Source organism: Protopterus annectens, chromosome 2.part1 (assembly GCF_019279795.1).
Source record: "Protopterus annectens isolate FY-2018-M chromosome 2.part1, PAN1.0, whole genome shotgun sequence".
Lineage (NCBI taxonomy): Eukaryota > Metazoa > Chordata > Ceratodontiformes > Protopteridae > Protopterus > Protopterus annectens.
The window spans coordinates 63,940,459-63,965,726 of record NC_056729.1 but is presented as its reverse complement, the minus strand read 5'-3'; the positions used below and the strand labels follow the sequence as shown (position 1 = coordinate 63,965,726).

At 35.5% G+C, this 25,268-nt stretch overlaps 1 protein-coding gene across 2 annotated transcripts in view; it reads left to right on the top strand.

Moving 5' to 3' along the window:
• Nucleotides 1-25,268, top strand: part of PTPRN2 (protein tyrosine phosphatase receptor type N2) — a 4,238,418-nt gene that overhangs the window by 4,081,177 nt on the left and 131,973 nt on the right. For both annotated transcript variants that reach the window (XM_044062029.1, XM_044062028.1), the window contains exon 20: nt 23,340-23,393. In XM_044062029.1, coding sequence (XP_043917964.1) covers nt 23,340-23,393 — 54 coding nt within the window. The remainder of the gene's footprint in view (nt 1-23,339; nt 23,394-25,268) is intronic.

Genomic DNA, 25,268 nt, shown 5'->3' with positions numbered 1-25,268 from the left:
CATTCTTCAGTGAGCAAATGCCCCAGTTCTAATTTCCACTGATTTTTTTTTTCTTTTTTTTGCAGAATACCCCATATATAATGTGAGACTGCAAGCCATGCCCTTTTCTGAAAAAGTGCCATGTCCTTTTCTGAAAAAGTGCCAAAAATTATGCATGGACTTTTCAAATCAGTCAGAATCTCAAAGAGTATATGAAAGGCAGATATCTCAAATTTAAAGCTGTTAATGAATCAGTTTTGAACATTTTGATATGTCAGTTCATCTACATAAATGGGATTTTATAAGATTTTAAATGTAAATAAATAAAGCAATAGAGATCTTTGAAAACAGAGCCAAAGGAATCTTCATTTAATATAAATATCAACAGGATAAAATGTTTCAGAAACTGTACAAACTGCATCCATATTTTTGGAACAGTATAACAATCGAGAGCTGAAAGGTAGAATACTTAAATTTGGAGAAGAAATTCAAGGCATGTTGGCTATTGTGAAGTTTGATGCCTTGGATAAAGTGATGTAACTTATAGATGCTTCTGCTGTCATCCAAACCTTCTTGATGGTTTAATTTGCTTGGCTGAGTTTAACTGACAGAGGAGTGTATTCCATAGCCTAGGATGATATGAAATTGTCACACTTCACATTTTTTTAAGATGACTGTCTTTTTTGGGTCCAGGCCAACGGGTCCCATTTACTTTGTTGAAGGGTCTGTTAAGCGAACACCCTTTGACTGACATGTAAATGTCGAACTACAAAAAGTTCAAATGGCCAAGTAAGCAAATTTTTTCCCGGGGGAAAAAGTCGCTTGGCCGATATTGGGAATTTGCCCTTTCCTCCACTGTAGTGCAATCTCAGAGTTCGTATATTTAGTTAGGGTGTGTGTGTTGGGTACATCCCCCTGCATCGGAGAGTGAGGGGGGCGTAGCCCCCCCAATTCTTAGGGTTTGATGGTTTGTTTGTTTTTTTTATTGGCAAAGCAATTTTTTTTCCCTGGGAAAAAAATCACTTGGCCGTTCGAAGTTTTCACAGTTCGATGTGAATCAAAGGGTGTTTGCATAATATACCTTTGACGATGTAATATAAACCGCAGGCCAACAAGGGAATAGGTGGCCATCTAAACAAAGAGTTTTAAGTTGTATGAAGTCATTTAGTATTCTGAATGTTAAGAAATGGTCTTCACTAAATATGCAATAAGATACAAAGGAGAGAGGGCGGAGATTTGTTGCAGTACTTGCCTTTAAGACAATCCTTGAAGCCCTTTGATTTCCTTTTTTAAGGAATCTTTGTATCTCATCCAATTGCACTGGATGGCTTGTGAGTAGATCACAAAACAGGATACAGTATTTCTATAATCGGTCTGTTAAGAGCTGTGTAAAGGGAACAAGTACATCTATGGCACAGATCTGAACCTCATGTAGGATCAGGTACAAACTCTGTACACTTTGGATAGCAGCAGCATGGCTGATTTCAAATGAAAGGTCTGCTGCAACGGCTTCAAGGTCTTTATATTTGGCAACTTCTACAAAAGGTAGGAGATCGCCCAGTAACAACTTTTAGAAAGAGTAAAAATATGAAAAATATAATGGAAACCCCACTGAGAATTATAAAAGGAAATGCAGAGATGCATAGATATGATATGTGCAGTTACTGTAAATATATTGAGATTGGTAAAAAATTCTCAGTTAGAAATAAGAACTATTTTCTTAAGGATACATTTAATTGTAATTCTAAATCCGTGGTCTACTTGGCCCAGTGTCAGTGTTGTCCGGCATTTTATGTCGGAAAAACTGACCGTAGACTACGGGATAGGATTTACGAACACATATATGCCATTAATAAGCATAAGTTGGATAATGCGTTAGCTAGGCATTGTGAAGAACTTTCTCACCATTTTTTAAGGTTAAAGTGATTACACAAGTAACATCACAAGGAAGTGAAAGCATTATTAGAGGTGGACCAAATAAGTTGTTGCTTGAAAAAAAATGAACTGAAATGGCAGCTTAGGTTAGATTCCTGCAGTCGTCCAGACCTGAATGAAATATACTCTACAGCATGTATTTTAAAGCTTAAAAGTTTATTAAGGTGATTTTTTACAACCCCAAGCCTGGAAATTAATATAATATAATAGCTTAGAAGTACTGGTTTTAACTGTAAGAATGATTATTTTCTAACAGGATTGGGGATAAGGTCATTTTAATTTTAAATTTAATAGTTTGTGTCCTTTTCTTTTTGAATTAACACCCTCTAATGAATGACTATATGTATGCAGGTATTACATGTAAATTTGAAACAGTACAATTTTATACACATAAAAGTTGGAGTATAAACAAATGTAAATTGGGGTTTTTAAAATAGGAAGGTCATTTTAAGAGTTAATTTAAATGTAATTTATGTTGTCATGTGACTTATCTGAATTGTTTTTAAATGGGGGAGGAATGTATGGTAGTGTATCTGAGGAAGTCTGGAAATTCTGCCAGACAAAAATCGCTTCATACTACACAGTGTATCCAAGATTCGTTTTAGTCACACTAAACCTATTTTGGTATACTCATTGTGTGCCGTGAGTTTCCTGAAGCCTATTTCTGTTTGCTTAGTCATGTTAGCCTTGGTTTTTGTGATTACTTAGTTCAGGATTTATGATTTATAACCAAGAAAAATAAGTGTTGCTGTACAACAATAAACACATTGGCTGTGTACTCTGCCAATTTATTACATACTGCTACTTTGAGTTTTGCTGTAATGTAAGGACAGAAAACAGGAAATTAAACATTGCTGGCCTTTTAGAATTTAAAGTAAAAATATATTATGAAATGAACAAATTGTATCAGTTTCCTCTTAAACAAAATGTCAGTATTTTCTTCATTTAGCTGCATTAAACTGCAAATAGTGTTTCCACAGAAACATTCATAATATTAATGCAGAAATTTCAAAAATATCAAAAAACTTTGAACTGTTAACCCCAATTACCTTTTACTCTAAAGACTTCAGGTAAAATTCTAACTTGATTTAATGTAATTTGAGTTATAACTGCTTTGGAAGACATGCATACCAGTAGACACACACATGCAATTTCACCACATTCACATTAAAACATAATTTAGAATATTTTTCATAACTGAGGTGAAATAATGTATACTCATTTGTTACTTAATTTAACTGTAACAGTAATGTTTTGCTAAAATCTGTTGGCCTTGATTCATAATATTACAACTGTTTTGTCCATTTTATAGATATTTAGTTCAGCAGTATCTAAAGAAAAACTATTTAGCTATGCATAAAACTGTTTTATTTTTCCTTTCACTAATATAATATTATTTAAATAAACCACTTTATCCAATGGGCATGTTGGTATAATTTTCTTCTTTCTGTTCTGGTCTAAAATGTATCCAGATGCAATATTTTTGTTAGCACTTTTTTGTAGAGAAATTGCTTTTGCTGTCACCCATTTACAAAATTTTTGATTGAACCATTGTGTTTAAAGTTAGTTAACACTGGATGACCCTTGTTTTATTTATCTGTAAATCTAAATTGTGTTTGATGTACTTGATTTAACCAATATTTACTTAGCTTATGGTACTTTTCTTCTTGGCATTGCTTGCTGTAATCACTGGGTTGGACTAGAAGTCTTTAAAATGTGATTTTTATTCTAGCTGTTTCTTAGTAGTATGCATAATCCTTTGGAATAAACTTTAGAATCAGCTCTAAAACCTTGTTTGTCACTAGATATTACTTAATAGTTTATATGAACTTTTAGATTCAGTTTAACGTCTTATTTTAGTATTCACCTTACAAGGTCGATCCAGTACTTACATTTCTGTGTTCTATATCAAGAGAAGATTTACACACTTTATTTCAACAAGCATGCCCAGCAAATGTTTGTTTTTAATCATTATACTGTCTTAACTGTGAATACACCAGACAGTGCACTGTGATAGCTACATCATTTCTTACAGTCCATTATTGAACTGAAATGCAAATCAATTCAAAGTAATTGAATATTTGAAACTACAAATCAGCTTTACTGAACTTATTATATGTGCAGCCATACCAATATCAAACCAGTACAACATGTTCTCCACTTTGCCTAAATGAGATAAACATACAGAGTCAGATTTTTTATACGTGAGGATTTGTTTTCAGACTATGTGCTTAATCTTATGACCAATAAATGGGTGTATGAAATTTTAATAGGCTAAGTACACCCATCTAGTTTAACTGCAAAAATGTAGTTGATTCTATACAAAATCCTTCAAATCTGTTTCTCTAAAACATATTTTACAGCATTTCTATTATAGTTCATGGGGGGGGGGGTTAAGGGCATTCACATTGTTTCCTTTCTGTTATGGTTAATGGGGGGGGGTTAAGTCAACATTATTGTGATCTAGTATATATAGTTGATCGTTTCCTGTCTTTCTCTTTTCAGATTTAATACTGGAAAGCTATATGAAAAGTGATTTGATATGTAATTGCTTGCTCTACTGTTGTGGTATGTTGTTATTTGAACTGTTATCTTCACATTACATTATGTGTCCATTCATCAGAACGGGTAAAATTCTTAGCCCGATTATTTACATTCATATAGTTTATGAAATGTCCACATGGGATCATTTCAATATCTTGATTCATCAAATGTAGAATAAATAAATTTATACACAAAAGACTTTAACAGGAATTGCTAAGTTCTACTCTGCCAGTGTTCACCAAAGTAATGCTGCCAATCAGCACACATTTGTTGGGTCTACTCTTTCCAGACAGTCATAAAACTGTTTTACCATAGCAGAAGAAAATGACGAAATTATAAAGGTACCACACTGCACAAAAGGCAGATCCATGGGGCCTGATGAGTAACATTCTGAATTTTATTTTTATTTGTCAGGAAATTTCCAGCTTGACTTGATGAAATGAGAAATAAAATGTGCAGGTTCTTGGAAGGAAAGACAGATTTCACAATACACAAACAAGCAAAAACATGTTATACTTTTTATGTAAATCAGTTTTAGTCCTATATTCTAATTACAAATAATGTTTTTCCACTTTCTCTAAACGACTTTCTCCACTTTATATCAGGAAGATTTTAAGACATAAAAGAATCCACCCAGATGTCATGCTTCTTTATAAATACTCAACTTGCAAATGCATTTGATAAAGATGAAAAGGCCTGTCTAAACAAAATCTCACTTTATTTTAAGTTTTCTATCATGTTAATAGAAGCAGTTCTGAATGTATTGGAACAGTCCATCTATGTCCTGCTTTACAGGGGTATAAAGCAGGTTTCCCTTTCCCCAGTTCTCCTTGTCCTTTTCTTTAAACATTTTAGACAGGAAGTCAGGTAGTCAGCTACTGTAGATATTACCTCAGTAGGCATACAACATAAATGTTATTTTCATTTTATTTTTATTTTATTTTACATTTGTTGACTGGGCTGGTCCAACTGGATATATGTCCATTTTCAGCAGAGGCCCGGGGAGAAAAGCTCCAAGTGGAAACATTAATAAACAGAGTTACAAATATAGCGCAGAGAAAAATAATAATAGCATTAGCATATTTTTACAGTGGCAACAATAAGCAATTAATTACAAATAGAGGGTGTTCAAATTGAGCATGATAGCAGAAAAGTAAGTTTTAGTAAAGATTTGTAAGCACGATGAATGAGAGCACTAGGAGCAGATTGCAAGCTAGTCAGGGTTAGTAAACTTTCACATTATTTAGATGACATCGTGTTTATTTAATAAATGCAGGTAACATTGTTCCAGAGTTTATCAACATCTTGGCATAGTGTGTCAGTTTTTCTGATTACAAAATAAGTGTAGCTAAGACAGCAGATATCAGAACTAAATATGCTTCAGAAAAAGCATGCATTATTCATTTAAAGTGAAATAAAAACACATTTAAACAAGTGAATTTACATTTACTATAATCCTGTGGGAACTTCTCTTTTAATATTACATATGAAATAGCTGCTATGCAGAAAAAAGTATCAAATAAAATGGAGAATTATATTCTCCCTGAACATCCCACAAGCATATAAGCTATATCAGTAGTTACTACTCAACATCTTATATATATATATCTCAAACTATACCCTTATATCTACCTGTATCTCACCATAAAAATCACTAATGCTTTAAAGAGTGAGGAGATTCTATTTCCCCACACTGATTGCTAATTACAAGAGCTGATGGAAGCTAGTTGGTGTGAGTGTATATTTCTTAACATACACAATACACCACTACAGAATCAAAATGTCAGAGATGTGGAAACATGGATGACAACTTCCTCTCTTTTGATCATCACATGACAACAATGTCAGAAAATGCTTTTATTTAACCATAGATACATGTCAATGGAATATCATTGAGGTCTTAAGAGGTAATCACTCACTTATACTCAGCACTGATCAGAACATTTTGTAGTACAATGGTCATTTCAGGATATACCTCATTAAACATAAAAGGCAATTAGAAACACCCCAAAGGTTTCTAACCAAAAAAAAAATCACAGGTCTAAACTCCTTTAGCTATCAAGAGAGGTTGAAATATCTATCCCTTTATTCAGTGTCTTATATACTTTTGAGAGGACATCTCTGTCGGATTTACTGTGTCATTAGAGAACAGGTTGTCGTGGTTCTCCTGTATCTCTGTATATCCAATAGCACCACCAACAATAGAACCAGGGACCTTAATCTTCACTAAGAAATAAATAAAGCATGGCGGATGGAAATGTTTATAAGACAGTGCCTCCCTAACCAATGGAATAAACTCCACCTCCTGCATGTTAAGCAGTGTGACTCATTAAATTCCTTTAAACATAAACCTGATAGATGGGTTTTCACAAATTTACTCCAGGCTTGACTAATATGGCCCTCCTGGGGAAAGGAGATGTGGTCATAAGACTCAGTAATCTTGGAATATATGTGAATCTATGACTAACCATCCAATAATGAAAAGTAATAATTGTGTATCACACTAGAGAAAGAAAAACTGACCTTGCCAAGTGCCTAATGTCTTTGACAGATATAACTATATGAGTGCCTGAACTCCATACCTTTTCAGATTGATATCTCTGAATGCTGAAAACATTTCTGTGCTTGATATATACCTTCAATCAATAAGACATACTGTAAATAATATTAATATCGAAGTCAAGGAAGTATCTGTAGAACAAAGAAGAATTTGCTTAGCTCCAGACTAACTACAGATTCCTTTATATTTCTAACATTAAATAGTAGATGCCGATGAACTATAAAAGGGCTAAATTTCTGGGTAAAAATAAAACTTCTGTGGTTATGAGGCACTTTTTAAAATAAAATAGGTATCATTCTGACACATTACTGTAAGCATTTTCAAGCTTGCAGTTTGTTCCATATTCAAGGGTATTGAATTACAGTTTGTAGAGAATTAAATTTAATTTTCATTGTTTGAGGAATATATCCATAAATTTTAAATGTAATTTATAGTCACTACCAATGTGCTATTATACAGTTTAAATTCTAATTACAAAAGACTCAATAAGCAAATTAATAATATTGTAAGTTGAAACCAAAAGAAGAAATATGGATTGGTGAATGAGTTGTCTAGTCTAATATGTCAAATTGCATGAGATCTTGAATTTCCCTAATACTCAACCAGTCCAGATTCAGGATTTATTGGAATTTTCCCCAGAAATGGAAAATCAGTGCTCCTGCTCATATTTTAACTAAAGGTGAAAACTAATTTATCCTGCTTTTGGATTGAGGTTTGATCATTTATTGATTAGTTTAAATTGGTAAATGGTTAATCAGATAGGACAAATCCTGCTAACAGTTGTGATAAATGTTGAAAAAATGAGAAGAAAAAAATATACTTATGTACCACATTCTGATAAAAAATTAATTTCTCTTTTATATCATACAGTTTGAGTATGGAAATTATTTGGATGGTGTTGCACACTTTTTTATCATTTGTATTTTTATACATTTGTTAATTGAATAAGCCCACTGGACAAAATTGTCCCTTTTCAAGGATGTTACATAGATTATTTCATATTCTAGGACTACTAAGTCATATTATCATTCCTGCCTTCCCAATACTCTCCCTCACACTGTGCCTTCTTTCTCCAGGAGTACAAAACCAGTCAATCCCAAAGTAAATGTATGGATCTCCATCCACTCATCCAGGTTATGCTTAAAGAAAGGTAATGACTCACACTGCTTAACATACAGGGTAATCTTATTCCAGGGATTTGCAAGATGCAGGTTTATAAACCTGTCTCTCTACAGTGTTTTATTGAGCTGTTCATAAACATAGCATTATAAGATGTGAGGTTAAGGTTTAAGTGACTTGCTCAGAGTTTGACAGAAATAGCATTTGAAGATGGATGGAATTAAATGCTTAGCCATTGCCTACAAGAAGCCGATCACTGGCTAAATATTCCTAGGTGGCTAACTTCCATATATAATGGACAGGATGTTACATATTGAGTATAGATGGTAATGCTGACTCTTAGAAACATATACTTTGATCATGTCTCCACTCGCAATACTTTTATTTATCCTCTGAAGCTGGTTTTATGCTGTGTATGTCCATATTAGATCTATTCATTTTTATGACTGTGGAACATAAAGATCAAGGCCAAACAAAAAGGAACTCATTAATATTTATCTTACTATGAGTAAATGCTTAGCAAAAACTCTCCCTGCTGTATTAGAGTGTAGAAGACTTACCAAGCCCCTTTTAAGGAACCATTAGTGAATACACGATTAAGTTGTCATCTAAAACTAGCACCAAGGCATTTCATTAAATGGATAACTTGATTGTAACACTTGCAAAAATATTTGACCTAGATACTAGGGTCCTTAATGAGACAGTAATAAGCAATACAACTAAAGATATTCATCTTTGTATGAAATTATACCTCACTTTATATTTGGCCTCTTCCCTCTCCTGGATGTCTGAGCCAATCAGTCTTTCGTGGACAGCTCCGACATCCTGCATGAGCCAATCCAATCCTTCATGGACAGCTCCGACATCCTGCATGAGCCAATCCAATCCTTCATGGACAGCTCTGACATCCTCCTGAGCCACAATATGAACTTAGATCACCTGCAATGCAGTAAGGATTTAACTGATGCAAAGTTACTTTTTGATCCTTTTTTATTTTTTAATTCCTGTCCCCCTTTCTTCCCCTGATACCACCCACCACATTTCCTGGTATAGTGAAAATATTTAAGTCATTTCTTGCAAAATAAATGACTTCTACAGCCTGTTACCTTTTCATACATTACATTTATTTCTCCAGGGAAGAAACAATGAAACAGATATTGTGCATGTTTTTGTGGGGGGGAGGGGGGATGAGTAGTGGACCAGCCAGTGAGATATTTTATTTGAAAGTAGAATGCAAATGTTTTGATATATTTCACCAAAGACCTAAATATATTTTAATTCTTGAGGTTGCCATTGTTTGTATAACTGTTTTTTTTCATATTCTCTTTCCATGTAATTTCCACCTTTCTCCATGGATATATGTAATGGGATCTACCTCACTATAAACCTAGCATTGTTTCAGTTCTTCTCCACATTTTGTGTTTGCCGTCAACAAGGGTTACTACATGCAAAATCAGGATTCTATAGGAGTCTGGATTCCTAATAAACATGAAGCTGCAACAGATTGATGCTAAATATTAATATACTTAACTTTAAATATATATTTTTGTACATTTCCCTGCAAAATTGTTTGTGTCACATGCCGACTCCTCTTTGATCAAAGATCACACCTCACATACATTACAACTCAGATGCATATGCTAAAGCTTTCAGAATGTTTCCCATTAACTTGGTTGAAGCATTTCTTATTTTTACTCCCTTATAATTTTTTTATATCCAAGTTTCACATCTGCACCAACCTATTCTTCCCAGTCAAGGTACGAGTCATTAACTGGACACCATATGGAGTATTCACATGGACACCATTTAAAATACATGTTTTATCATCTTACTCTATGCAGAATGAAAATTGTTAAATCACTCTAGCACTGTTGATACTGATATAAACTACCTGTTCATAAAATGTATGTGAACAATATGAACTGCAATGTGAACTGTGCTGGAAAGATATGACAAAGTATTTTATTTTTTATAGTAAATGTGGCAGATTATTGGAACTTCCTATCTGATGATGATGGAAGAAACCGATAAAGAATACATGGACATGAAATGGTAACAGTATGGAGACTAAAATGATGAGGTGGAAGGGTGACCAGCTGAATGTCAAAAAGAAGTTGTCACTGTAAACAGTAAACAGATTCAGTCTTTGATATAGCATATAGCCCTCTTTAGTTAAGAGTGGCAAGATTCAGTATTTGATACAATGTCTAGTCCTCCTTGATTTACATGAGTCAGATATTGAATTTAGAGTATACAGTAAGATTAAGCTGTTTATTGCTGGATCAAAACTGGCACAGTGGTTTTAGATGCAGGAGCCAGTCATCAGTTATACCTAATTGAACTGGTACATGTTGCGAGGTGGTAAAACTGGCAGCTGGGGTCACCCAGCTCTATGGCACAGAGGGATGGAGCCTGACTGCAACCCAGTTGGTTCCATTACCATGGTTCCATTAACGACTCCAGCACTGGAGGCAGGGACAGAGTGAAGTGAAGGGATATGGCTCACTTACCTGTCCTGGGGGTGAGGAGGGTTGAGCCAACTCAGAGTCAGAGTATGCTGTGTAATTCCTCTAGTGGAGACTGGGGGGAACCAACCACATGTGCTTTGGGAGAGAGGCAGGTTTGCTTGGAGGAAATGCCCCTTGCAAAAGTCAGAGAACCGCCACTGTGTTTATCCCATTGAACATCCTCACCTTGGTCTTTCACCAGTTGTGTTTGGGGATGATGGTTTAAGCAAAATAAAATTCTGAACTATCTTAATGGTTGTCAGAATGATGGCTCATCCTAGTTGGCCCTCACCCCAGTGAGGATGGAGTGGACAAAAGGGCTAGTATTCCAGCAGCTGCTTATGATCAACAGACAGCATGTGTAAAAAGAGAGCAAAAAACTGTCAGCTGTGACCTGGTAAATATCTTGGTGTCTGGAACTCTGCAAGAGTTCTTAAAAATCAAAGAAAAAGTAAACTCATTCATTGCCCAACAGAACACCAGGAAGTACTTGTTCTGTATTGGGGTAGTTGAAAATCTCTGCAACTGGATATGAAGTGCCAAGTGAGCTGCAGGAAAATATATATATTACAAGCAAAGGAATATCAGTACACTTGCATGAATTCACTTCACCTCAGTTTCTATAGAGTAAATAATATATAAAGCTTTGCTACTCAAATTTGCTATTAAAGGTTGCATTCAGAGGATTTCCTTTAATAATGATAGATTTGTGAAATAAAACGGTAAAAGAAATCAGTAAAAATCCATATTCATTACATTTTTTGATTGTTTACAGTACAGAAGAAATATTTTTTAGTCATGAACTGAAGTATAACGTAAACTCTCCCTAAACCCACATCCATTTTTTCTCTGCTATGTTGTCCACCTTCATTCAGAAGTACCTTCCAGTTGTGTAAACAAAATTAAATACCCCCTGGTGTGGGCAATTTTAACTGTTGCTAGAAAGGTTATAACTAGAATTTGGAAATCTGATACTTCACCTTCCTTCTCAGAATTTAAGAACATTATTACTGATCTCTGTAATTTGGAATTGCTGACCATTAAATCAAGATCCATCAGAAATACTTCCTCACATAACATGCTGTATAAGTTAAAAGTTGATTTATTTATTTTTATTAGACAAGGAGTCTGTTCATCTATGAAATTATTTTATGTATTCTACGGTTCAATATTTTTTATAGTGGAGATCTTTGTAAATACTTTAGTTTATTTTTCTTTTTTGCCAGTTATTTCCTTCTGTTGTTGGATTTTCTGTAAACATTGCATGTAATAGATTGCTTATATTTGAAAATTAATAAACTTATTTTCAAAAAATAAAAATAAGAAGTACCTTCCAGCTGACAAAAAGCACTCCTTTAGCTCACTGCTCCTAGGCAGATGGCTTGGGCCCCAAGAGCTCAAAGCAGCACTGTCAGACATATTAGAGATCCATAAATGTATCTGAAGAGACAGCTACAGGCCCCCCCATACATTAGCCAATGATTCAAAGACAGAAGCGGTACAAATGTTATAAGACAAAGGACATTCTCAGGGCAGCAGATGGCAAAAGAGAGACATCAGTCCAACTAAAATCTAATGCATAAGCCATGGGTGGTAGGGAAGAAGGGTTTTTTCCTTTTATCGGGTTCTGTTTGTCTATGCTTGGTTAGTTTATGGAACAGTATATCACACCACTTACTAACATGTAGAGTGGGAAACCAGTTTCTGCTGTAGCTCTAAACAGGCTGCTATTCAGTGTATTTCAAATGATAAAAATACCTACTGTATAAAAGTGTAAAAATACTATACCAGAGGTTATTTGAAACAATGTATTGTACTAATAATGACCTGCAACTGAAGTTAATGCCCCCTTTACCCAAGCTAAACCCAAAAGCAGACTAATAAATAGATACGTTTATTCACTAGTTGGCTGTAGAATTTTACAGTTCTTCAAATGCAGGTATTTTTTCCAGACGTTTTTGTTTCCTGAAGCCCATCAACCATTACTACTCTGCAACCTGTGTAGCCTCTTTGTTACCTATGGGGTGAACAGCTGTCCAGTTGTAAGACCACTATCCAGGTATCCATTAGGTCTTTTTCTAATTATGCTTTACCAACATTTCTGTGTCATGCCCGTAGCATCCAAGAAAAGACATACAACAGGCTTAATATGTAATTGTCCTCCACATGCAATTCTACCAAATCCCTGCCGCCCCCACCCCCCTTAAAGGCGACATGCCCACATGTCCGTGGTTTCTACCAGTTGTTAAACCATGGGTGTGCACTTGCACAACTGTCCCTGTCCAGATTCATGCTTGGGATTGCCATGCCATCTCATTTGTCCCATCTGGCTTCTGTAGCACTGGAAGTACTAATGAAGGTCATGTCATCTGGGTCACACTCAAGACTTCATCCCTCAGTGCCATGGTGCAAGGTTAAATGGTGGTATCTAATCTTCACACCCTTAGACCATCACAGAGATGCACTGGCATAGTTTGTACTCGCTAAAGATATAAAAGAAATGAGTCAAAAAGTGATAACCCTGCCAAACATATATTAGATGCTTCAGGGAGGATGGAATATAGTTCATGAACACTTTTTTTTTTCCAGAATTTGAATGACCTATTGATAAATGCATCCTTAAACCATTAAGGAACTAGTAGGCCAATGTTTAGAAATACAGAGTAGGCACGGTTGATCAGAGGCAAACCTGCTGTTGCAGATCTGCATTTAATGGTAAAATGCTAGCGTCAGTAGTAAGAGCATTGTAAAATGAGTGGGGCATCTCCCCAGGCATTGTCCTACACCAGTGCCCTGCATCTACATCAGTATCTGTTCATCCCCTCTGGGTTAGTGTCTCTGGATTGTGTAGTTAGGTAATCCAACAGAATATATGAGGTACGGTGTTTCAGACATGATTAGTTCATGTTCCTCCAGTGGAGCAACTGACTTCATGTGCTGGGGGGGGCTACTGCAAGTAAGAGTCCAATTCCAATTTACTGTTTACATTTTGCATACTGTGGAGCTATTAAAGTAAAATACATTTGTTTAATTAAAGGAGTTTGGCTTTGGTCTGCTTGTCCTGCATGTAACTAAGGCAGTAGCTCACTACTTGTCTTCAGTTAGAGATGGTAGAGATTTCCTCTACATAATATGCAGTCAATCAGCAGTCTGAAAGAAATATATTTTTATTTATTTTTGATTTTTTTTTAAACTTCTGTGAGGGACCACCTTGCTTGCTTGCCTTGAAAATGTATTTCAGTCAGTCACTGGATTATTACTTAAGCTAAGTACAATACCTCAGTATAATTTATAGGAAGCAGTGTAGTATGACTAAAGAAGTTTCCAATGGACTAGAGGAACTTGTTGCTAAAGACATAGTTTACTCTGTTTTTCCTCTGGTGGTCAAATAGAAGCATTATGGAAATGCTAGTGTTGTGAATGATGGCCTGGTTACAGAATGGATAACAGGTTCTTAATTACATGCAAATGAATGAAGGTTAAGCAGCAAATATACACACAGTTGTAAGTGTGTGTGTGTGTGTGTGTGTGTGTGTGTGTGTGTGTGTGTGTGTGTGTGTGTGTGTGTGTGTGTGTGTGTGTGTGTATTTGTGTATAAAGCATGTGTATAAAACTGCACTGCATTGTTTAAAAAATGGCATTTTGGAGGTAGGGCAAAATAATTTTCCTAAGGAAGAGAGTGCACTGTCCCTGTCACTTTTAGCTAATGTATTTAAACTTTGTAGAATTAATCCCTTCATTAATATATGATTTTTCTGAAGAACTGAAGTATTTTTAGAACTATTCAATACACACATACATAATTGCACACATACGAGAGTCTGTGTTAGCGTGCATTTATGTGTATATGATTGCATATATATGTAGGTGAAAACACATGCAGGATCATCAATTGAGCAGCTATTGCAATGCACTCAGGGTGTTATGAGGAATGCATTCAATGGGCAAGGTGTGTAAGAAGATCTGTTACAACAACACAGATGTGTTATTTTATTATTGGTTTGTTCTGCTCTCATTTTGTTGTTATGTAGTCAGATTGCTCATTTTTCCAAGCTCATTGCACACACACACACACACACTATATATATATATATATATATATATATATATATATATATATATATATATATGTATGTATATATTTATATATATATATATATATATATATATATATATTATATGCATATATCTTTGTATATATTTTATATATATATATATATATATATATATATATATATATGTATATATATATATATATATATATATGTATAAAATGTGTGTGTGTGTGTGTGTGTGTGTGTGTATTGCCAGGAGCAGAGGTATGGGCATCCCACCTGTTGTTACCAGATAATGGGATGGATGGATGTTTGGATGGATGGATAGTTAGGGTCTGAATCATGCTGTTCCCATAAAACAATGTGAGATGATAGACAGGTTACAGAGCCCAAATGCACATCACTTGCTCCTGTTGCGTATGGAAGAGGGATTGGAGTTAAAAAATTATGTCTGTACCACTTGTTTGGATTATGGCTATTACCCCCAAATTAACTTTACAGCACCAGCTACAGAACAGGGTTATAATCATTGATTCACGCGATTTTTCACACCTTACTCTGAGCCTGGTGATTTCCATTCTGGTCTTACCAATAGTGACTTCACCAAAATATTTTCTTACATATGCCCTTCTACATTGCTTTGAAGCTGGGGCCAGTGATACCTTTCCAATAGCAATGCTCCTTTCCAGTATTCACAGTATAAGCAGCCACCATTCGGATTACTAACCTAATACTAAGATCTGTTAGCCCTTTTTGAGGAAAAACTGCTTGGCTAATACCAACAGTTACACCAGTGCTGTGCAGATGCCCTTCATTAATAAAATAAAACATCAGCCACCAGCTTTTACAAATGAACAGAAGAAAAACATCATTATTTGAAATTGTTTTAATTATACACACAAGACTGGTTTGTAGTTTTACAGGAAAAATAAAATAACTTAATGAAAGAAAAAAACTCTACTGTATTGGCCATTTTTTTTTCCAAACATCATTACACTGTATATAAGTTTCACAAGGAAAAGACAATAATAACAGAAAAACTCTAACTTCATTTGTTGTTGTTACTTCTGATACTGATGTACATTACTGATACTTATGCATTACTGATACCTATTATACATTACTGATACATACCTATTATACATTACTAATACTTATACATTGCTGACACTTACGATACATTGCTGATACCTATTATACATTACTGATACTTATACATTGCTGACACGTATGATACATTACTGATACTTATTATACGTTGTTGATATTTATGATACATTAATGATGCTTATTATACATTACTGAAACTTATGATACATTACTCAAGCTTCAGGATGAAAACAGTTTTCAGTAAGAGTATGATTTAGAAAAGGTTCACAAGAGTATAATAGAGAAATCATTATTATTTCTCCTTAAGTAGAAATCTAAATAAAAAGACCCATGTAACAACAAAAAAAATGGTAGCACCTCAATTTCAACACTCCTCGGTGAGTAAGAAATATTTTCAGCACAATTAAAATCATTCTTTAAACGAAGATGATAGAATGCACAAACAAACAATATAGCTTTATAAGGAAAGAGCGAATGGTAATAGCAAACAATTCCACTTTATTAAAAGAAAACATTTACAAAATTTACATTTCTGATAAAATATTCAGCAATTTACATGCTGATATCTGGGAAAACATGTTTATCTGTAACACTCACAGACAGACATATGTAAAAAGGAGGGTTATTGTGTCAAACTGCAGGTTTATCCCATGATGCCAATGTTTTTTTTTTGTTTGTTTGTTTTTTGCAGGATCTCTGCACAGTGCGGATTTGGATTTTGCCCTTTCCCCACTGTTTTGTGATCTCAGAATTGGTATATATATTACTAGCAAGGGGTGCAGAGGTTCTTGCCCCCAGGAGAAACTATCACTGGGATTCATTAATGCCTACACTAAATGAACATTAAGTGCACACTGTTCTGGTTGAACAGAAACACAGGCATAACTCACACCTTCTTCCTCCTACTTTTAGTTTTCCTTTTGATTTTCTTGCAGCTTTAAACATCAAGGGGATTTATAAAGGTTGCCACACTGTGCAGACCACATGTACACCTAGTGTAACCTTTCTGAGTGACTAGAAAGCACAAAAATTGTGATAGATATGTTCTTGAATACAGATCATGTACATTTAGTCCCCTCTCAACATCTATTCAGCACTATTTGAACCTCACTTCTACCCTGTACTGTATGGCTAAATTCTTCTTTCACTCTTAAAAACTCCATCAGTACTATCCCCCAATAACCAAAAGCTATTCACAGCCATATAAACTCCAAGCACTACCAAACATCCACACACCCCTAATTTTCAGGTACCCCACATTCACTCTTTCTAAATAAGCCTATTTTTCAGCCAAATCAACCTGTTGGAGAAAGCTATATTTCATCCACATCTTTGCACTCAAGTAGCTCCTACTTGTTCCATTACAACCAACACTTCAGCTAACTGTTTGCCCACACTACCCTCCAACCATCTTTTCCTTCCAACCCCATTCATACTCCCCTCCTACCACAATGTTGTATCCCACCCTTCCATAACTTAATCAGATCCCTAATTACCTCTGTCAACTACAATGTTACCCACTTAGCTCCTAAGCCACACAATTGTTTACCTGTCCATGCTACCTCCTTTCACATACCCCATCATGCCTCGTTCGACCATCTCCATCTGTGCCACTACTTCCTGCCTATTGAAACATTCATCTGTCCCCATATCTGCAAAACTCTGTAATATCTAACTTATCAATTTCCTTAGGCCTAGATGTGTACTATACAAAATTCATCTCTGGATTCTTAACCTAAAACACATTCCGAGTTATTTCTTGATCTGCTACCAAACTAAACCCAAAGACTGACCTTTCTTCAGCAGTGTGTAGACATGCACCCTAATCCTGGCCCAACCATCAACTCAGCCACCCACCCAACCACTCCACCACTACTCAAAAACGTCCCACAAAAGCCAACCCCTCCTCCTGCTTCAGACTGTATCATCTGAATGACCAAAGCCTGTACAAAACAATGGCTGAAATCCACAGCCCTGACATATCCTCACTGAAACTTGTTCACAATTCTGCATCAGTGACAAAGAAGCAGTGCCCTCTGGATATAGCATACTGTAATCTTACTTCAAACCCTAAAGGTTAGGAGGCATAACTGCCTTATACCCCAGTCAATATTTGCTAGAGCTCTTCCAAACAACTTGCAAAAGCTCAACAGTCCTGATATTCTAAGTGTACCAAAAGTAAATCAGGACAAGTCATTTTCCATAATAGTACTGTACATTCCTCCTGGTGACAAAATAGCCATGAGCATGGCCTAGGAAAGCATTATTCTCTGTGACTTAAGCTTAAGCTGGTCATCCTCCATGGAGAAAAACCCTACGTGCTCTCAAAATCTGTATTGATTCACCTAACTTATCAAGTATTTTACAGATTTCAATAAAATGTAACAAGCTAGTACTCTTCCAGACTCTATAAATGATCAACACCTCAGATATTCTATTAGAAACTGGAGCAAAAATTCCCATACGTTTCAAGTCAACTTAGTCTACAAACTGACTAAATTTACCCCAAATGCATTCATAGCCACACTATAGCAGTATAACCGGAACCTTCAAAAACATTTTCCCTAGATGAAGCCATTTCTTCTTTGAACAACATGCACAGAAACAACAAGCAACATACCCCTTTTAGAAGAGTAAGTGTAAAAACCCACCCTGCCCTCTGTCTCACTCTCACAACAAAACAACATATGAAACAAAGGGACAGAGTCTGTAAAATCTGCCATAATAACAAAACTCTTCCAAACTATCAACATCACAGGCAACTATGAATCCAGATAAAAATCCATGTATATGCACGCAAAAATATTTCAATAATATTCAAAATGGTCACTACACCACTCCAAACAAATTAAAAACTTCTGGTCCAACAATAATAAGGTACTTCATTCAGGTAAAACATCTCAACCAAATCCTCTGCCCTTTAAATCTAACTTTAAACTGTAAAGCTGATTGGTCTCATATATATTTTTGATTATATTAATATAAACAAATTCTGGGAAGAAATTACTATTCTTCTCCAAGGTATATTCACAGATACCTTTATTATTTTAACCAAATCTTTAGTCCTCTTAAATGTTAATGATACTATTGGAATGAATAAAAAAGATCTATACCTATTTTGGTCCATACTAGCTGTGGCAAGGAAATGTATAACTAGAAAGTGAAAGTTTTCACAAGAACCTACTCTGGAAGAATTCTTGAGATTGATGGAAGAAACAGCAACATTAGAAATCAAGGTGAATGAATCGAGAATTTCACCTAAAACATGGACAAACAATCCTTGGGAAAAAATGTAGCTCTTATTGAGACATTAAAAATGAACTCTAAATAATTAATGTGTAACTTTATACTTTATTAATTGAATATTATACATTTTTGTTATTAATTTCATATTTTTTTATTCATTTTTTTCCTTCTTTTGTTCAGGTCAATTGTACATGGTGTATATAAAGGTTTATAATACTTGTTTCATTGATGATTGTATTGCTAAACATTATATTATTTGAAAAATAAAAAAGATTATTTGAGGGGGAAAAAAATCTAACTCCATCATTGCAAGCGTTTTTCAAATCCCATTTTGTCAGTACAGCAACTTCATCCAATTAAATATTTGTCATCCAAAAACACATCATATCAACCCTCTATTAGTTGTACTCCTACCTCCTTCATCTTTAAGCTAATCTACAACAACCATTAGAAAACTCCTGCTTAGGCTAAAACCCACTGCCTTTGCATCTGACTAACTCCCAAGAGAATACATTAAACTTCCTGCAGAAGCTCTGGCCTACAGTTTCCATAGTCATAACTAGGTCTGTCAAAGAGTCATATATCCCCTCAGTCTGGAAGCAAACACTTGTATCCTAATTCATACATTAGGGGAATTTGTCACATTAAACAACTAAAGACTTACAGCCATTTTCCCTCCTCTTTCAAAAATAATGGAAGTCACATGTATTCTACTCCAATGCCTTCTGGGTAACAAACTACTTTCCCACACACAGCATGTTTTCTGACCATATCATACAATGGCTCTGTCTTGCTGTCTTTCTTCAGTACAGAAACACTACTATTTTCAAGTCTGATTTATCCTGCCTATGGTATTCCTATTTTTGGAGGTGTGTCCCTATTTTCAGGCTTGATTTATACCTCCATACAATTTTCTGACTCTCGCTTGTCACTGTGATTTTTTTAAGCTATCTAATACACAGAAAACCAGTCTACATGTCCAGCATATTAATGGCGCCAATAATTTAAAGAAAGTGAACATGCATCTTACATCTTCCCTTTATCAGAAGCAAAAATAAATTACTTTATGTGTCAGAATTTTGCAATGTTCATGAAGTGTACAGATTTTACATTCTTTGATGATGTGGTCGTATCATTCCATCACTTTTGTCACTCTGTTTTTTAAACATGTTTCTCAGTAATATCCCATATTCCTACAGGAAGCGGGAAGAGTTATGAGCTATTTGCAATTTAGTAGTCCAATTTTATTCTAAGTAGATGTGCAGATTTCTGGCTGCATGTTCCTCCTTTTCAAAAGCCTTTGTTCCGATTTTCAATGTCTGTAAGTTGAAAGGTAAGCTCTAAAGCATCACTCAAAACACCTACTTATACAACACGACTAGAACAGTCTCACTACTCAATCCAAAAAAGACAAAACTAATGCTGTTTGCTCCAAAACCAATAGATCTAAACCACTTTACCATACCTTTCTGTCAAAACATCAGACTTGACATAGTCCCCACCCAGCACAAAACTAGTTAGTGTCATTATTGATGTGAACTTGAAATTTGATCTCTACATCCAACACTCAGTAACAAAAAATGGGTATCTGGTGCAGAGCATGGTGTAAATCCACTGCCACACCCTATCTCTTATCCAATCTATTATATACCTCTTCCATCTTTGCTAACCTTAACTCCAACCAAGTAATCAAACTTGAACAATGCTATACAAAATAGACAGATTGGTTGCAAATCTCCCCAGCAGAACCTACTACTGCACGACTGTTAAAAAAAAAAAAGTGAACAGAATTCCTAAACTATGTAAAGTACAGAAAGAGTCGCCTGTTGGGACCATTGCAGGATTATTACTTATAGAGTGATGCCTATAACACACTCCGTAGGACTAGATTACTAGGCTCTACCAATTTTCATGGTCGTGTTTTCATGGCAATCTAGTTTTCGATTTGCTCTTTTTGTTCTCTCAGTAAAAGATTACTGCATTGCTTCTTAATTTTGATTTTATAGCTTCTATTTTTTTTTCAGTTTTTGCTGCTGGTCCCATGTTTTACCTTAATGGCTTTCACAGAACGAGACTGTGAAGGTTTTCTTTTCTTTTTTTTTTTTAAAGTGAAATCAAAAATTTGTTCAGCTATTCATTTTAACAAACTATATTGTTTTGCACATACTAGTTACTTATTTTGCCTGTTATTTTAATTTATAACACCCCAAGTATGGGATAGTACATAGCAGTTTGACTGCACTGTGCTTTTGGTCATAAATGAGTATGATTTGGCATTACTCACTTACTAAGAGCACTCTATTCTTTGTAGTTACTGAAGCTGCATAATGCTGGAGTAAGGTCGTATCTGTAAGTTAAGTATGTCATTAGAAATATGTAGAATAATTGTGCAACTGGCTAGCTTAATCTGTTATATGTGAGACAGGAGTTGCCAAAACGACAAAACAGTAATCAGGAGACCTTTAGCATAGTGCAAAGTTGATCATGGTTTATATATATATATATATATATATATATATATATATATATATATATATATATATAATTTTATATATGTGTGTGTATATAGAACATACTGAGATAAATCTGTTGTGTATTGCAGTAGTAGAAACCAGTGTCTAGGTAATGTCTGATTTGTTTTTCAGTATGTACATTCCAATTAACACTCTTCGGTATAATCTTTATGAATATAATATTAGAATAAAGCAGTTCTATTAACACAATAAGCAAACTCATTTCATTTTATAAATTGTCTTTTATTATTAATTTCTGATCTTGATCCAGCTTGATCCTGAAACAGCGCAACATTGTATGATCATTTAGCACATACACTGCTAATACTGTGCTCCGACACATATACTGCTAATGCTGTGCTCTGACACATATACTGCTAATACTGTGCTCTGACACATATACTGCTAATGCTGTGCTCTGACACATATACTGCTAATGCTGTGCTCTGACACATATACTGCTAATACTGTGCTCTGACACATATACTGCTAATGCTGTGCTCTGACACATATACTGCTAATGCTGTGCTCTGACACATATACTGCTAATGCTGTGCTCTGACACATATACTGCTAATGCTGTGCTCTGACACATATACTGCTAATGCTGTGCTCTGACACATATACTGCTAATGCTGTGCTCTGACACATATACTGCTAATGCTGTGCTCTGACACATATACTGCTAATGCTGTGCTCTGACACATATACTGCTAATGCTGTGCTCTGACACATATACTGCTAATGCTGTGCTCTGACACATATACTGCTAATGCTGTGCTCTGACACATATACTGCTAATGCTGTGCTCTGACACATATACTGCTAATGCTGTGCTCTGACACATATACTGCTAATGCTGTGCTCTGACACATATACTGCTAATGCTGTGCTCTGACACATATACTGCTAATGCTGTGCTCTGACACATATACTGCTAATGCTGTGCTCTGACACATATACTGCTAATGCTGTGCTCTCACACATATACTGTTAATGCTGTGCTCTCACACATATACTGCTAATGCTGTGCTCTCACACATATACTGCTAATGCTGTGCTCTCACACATATACTGCTAATGCTGTGCTCCGACACATATACTGCTAATGCTGTGCTATGACACATATACTGCTAATGCTGTGCTCTGACACATATACTGCTAATGCTGTGCTCTGACACATATACTGCTAATGCTGTGCTCTGACACATATACTGCTAATGCTGTGCTCTGACACATATACTGCTAATGCTGTGCTCTGACACATATACTGCTAATGCTGTGCTCTGACACATATACTGCTAATACTGTGCTCTGACACACATACTGCTAATGCTGTGCTCTGACACACATACTGCTAATGCTGTGCTCTCACACATATACTGTTAATGCTGTGCTCTGACTTTGTTGCAGGCCTCATGGTGTTCAGTGTCTGTATCATGTGTGACCGTCACTGACTTGTGAGAATTGGTAAATTGAGTAAAAGATGGTTTAGGCCTGTATGTATAAAAATAATAAAAATCAAGAAATATATGCAAGTGTTTAGTGCTAGGAGATGGTGAGATAAGAAATCACTGTCCATTAGTTTTGTTATCTGCTCCTTCACATTGCTGCAGTCATGTGTCCACGAAGATGTATGTTGTTTACAAAGGTACATAATGTTCTTTCATTGAATGTCTTGGGATCATCATTTCTAAATAAAATCAGCATCTGAAACAATATTTGGAACTAGAAGATATTTACCTTATGCCTTTAATGTTCTTTATTGCAGGAAAGTTAACAAGTGCTACAGGGGCCGTTCATGTCCAATAATTGTCCACTGCAGGCAAGTACATCATTTAATTATTGTATGCCTTTTCAATCATCACATTTAAGAAATTATATCTTAAGAGCAGCAATACTTCAGGAAATCCAACACCAGTGAGGTGCCTACTGCTTCAGTACTCTGACCTGCCTAGTACCAAATTTGAGGTGGGGAGTTCTGCTCTGGTAAAGCTGTGTACTTCCATGCTCTGAGAAAGACTTCTGGAACATGCTCTGCACCCATGTAATCAACTGCACATTTAGCTGAGAGTGTGAAATGTGTGTGTGTGTGTGTGTGTGTGTGTGTGTGTGTGTGTGTGTGTGTGTGTGTGTGTGTGTGTGTGTGTTTGTAAGCATACACATGTGAGATTGTGTTTGAATGTACGTGTGTGCATGTATGTGTATATATGCATGCACATATGTGTGTATGTGCATATGCACACATACACTTGTGCGTGTGTGAGTGTGTCTGTGTGTGTGTGTGTGTGTGTGTGTGTGTGTGTGTGTGTGTGTGTGTGTGTGTGTGTGTATAAGAGTGTGTGTATGCATGTGCATATTTTTTTGAGTGTGAGTGTGTATGTGCATATGAGCATACACATTGTGAGAATGTGTATGTGTGTGCATGTATATGCATGTACATGTGTATGTGCATATGCATGCATACATGTGTGTGTGTGCGTGTGTGTATATGCATGAGCATATTTGTTGGTGTGTGTGTGCATTTCTTGCCCGGCATGCAGTGACAGTAGATTCACTATCTTTCACAGATTATATGTTATGACAACATCAGCCACTGTCCAGAAACTGAACTCCAGTTCTTTTTGCATATAATCCATGTAGGAATGGTCAGTTACTTCAACAAATGTGATAGGATTGTGTATGAAATAGATCTGTGTCTTATTGTCCTGTCTACTGAAACTATATTAACTAATTTGAGAAAATTCTCCATTACTGGACCCGTCATTTATTTTGGTAGCAATCTTTTGGATTTTAATGATTACATATTTGTGTTATATTTTTAAGCAGCAAATGCAATTTAATTCTATAAAATATAACAGTTATGGATATAACATTAAAAAGCAACATTTCCACAGCAAGCTAGCCACCCAGTGTTCTGAAAATTGACTTTAGTTGGTGGACACTGTTAATATGATACCCCGACCCCATAAACAAAATGGAACAAGTGGAGGATGATGCCAATGCCACTGCCAAGTTACATTTTGTAGTGATATTTCTGGTAGCCATTTGAACCAGCTAGAGCGAGTCCTGAAACGCAGAGACTGAATGGCCAAAAGAACAAACTTATATATACCAAGTCTGACATGGCCATTTCCCAGAATAATCACTTTTCTCTGTGGCATGGCGATCTCATAGGTGGAATATATAAGATTGGGGGGGTGTGGCGGGGGGTTTGCCCCTCTGCAAAAAATAAGTTTAAAAGAGAAGTGCAATCTTTGAGATTCGCTGTCCTCTTGGAATTTCGTTTTTTTTTTATTTCTGCTTGCTGGCACTCAGCACTTTGTGTGTTAACATTTCAAAAGGGAGCTAGGATTTCCACTCTGTCTTCATTGTATTGTCATTCAGCAAGTTCTGTTAACTCATAACATGTTAGTTAAGTCCTCTGACAGACAGACATTTAAAAATGTATCTCGCCGCTATAATCCTCTGTAATGGGAGAGAAAATGTACAAGAGGTATAACTTTTTTCTGTATACTGTCTCTGTAGCTATTTCTAACAGCACATAAAACGTAGCTCCATTACTGAAACAGATTAAGGGAGCAGGTTTCCTTATTTTCATAATTATTTCAATGACTGGATATTAACAATGTGGACAGAGTTCTATATGAGTTCAGATTGTAGATATCCAATGTACAAAGAAGCACTGAGATGGATAAGT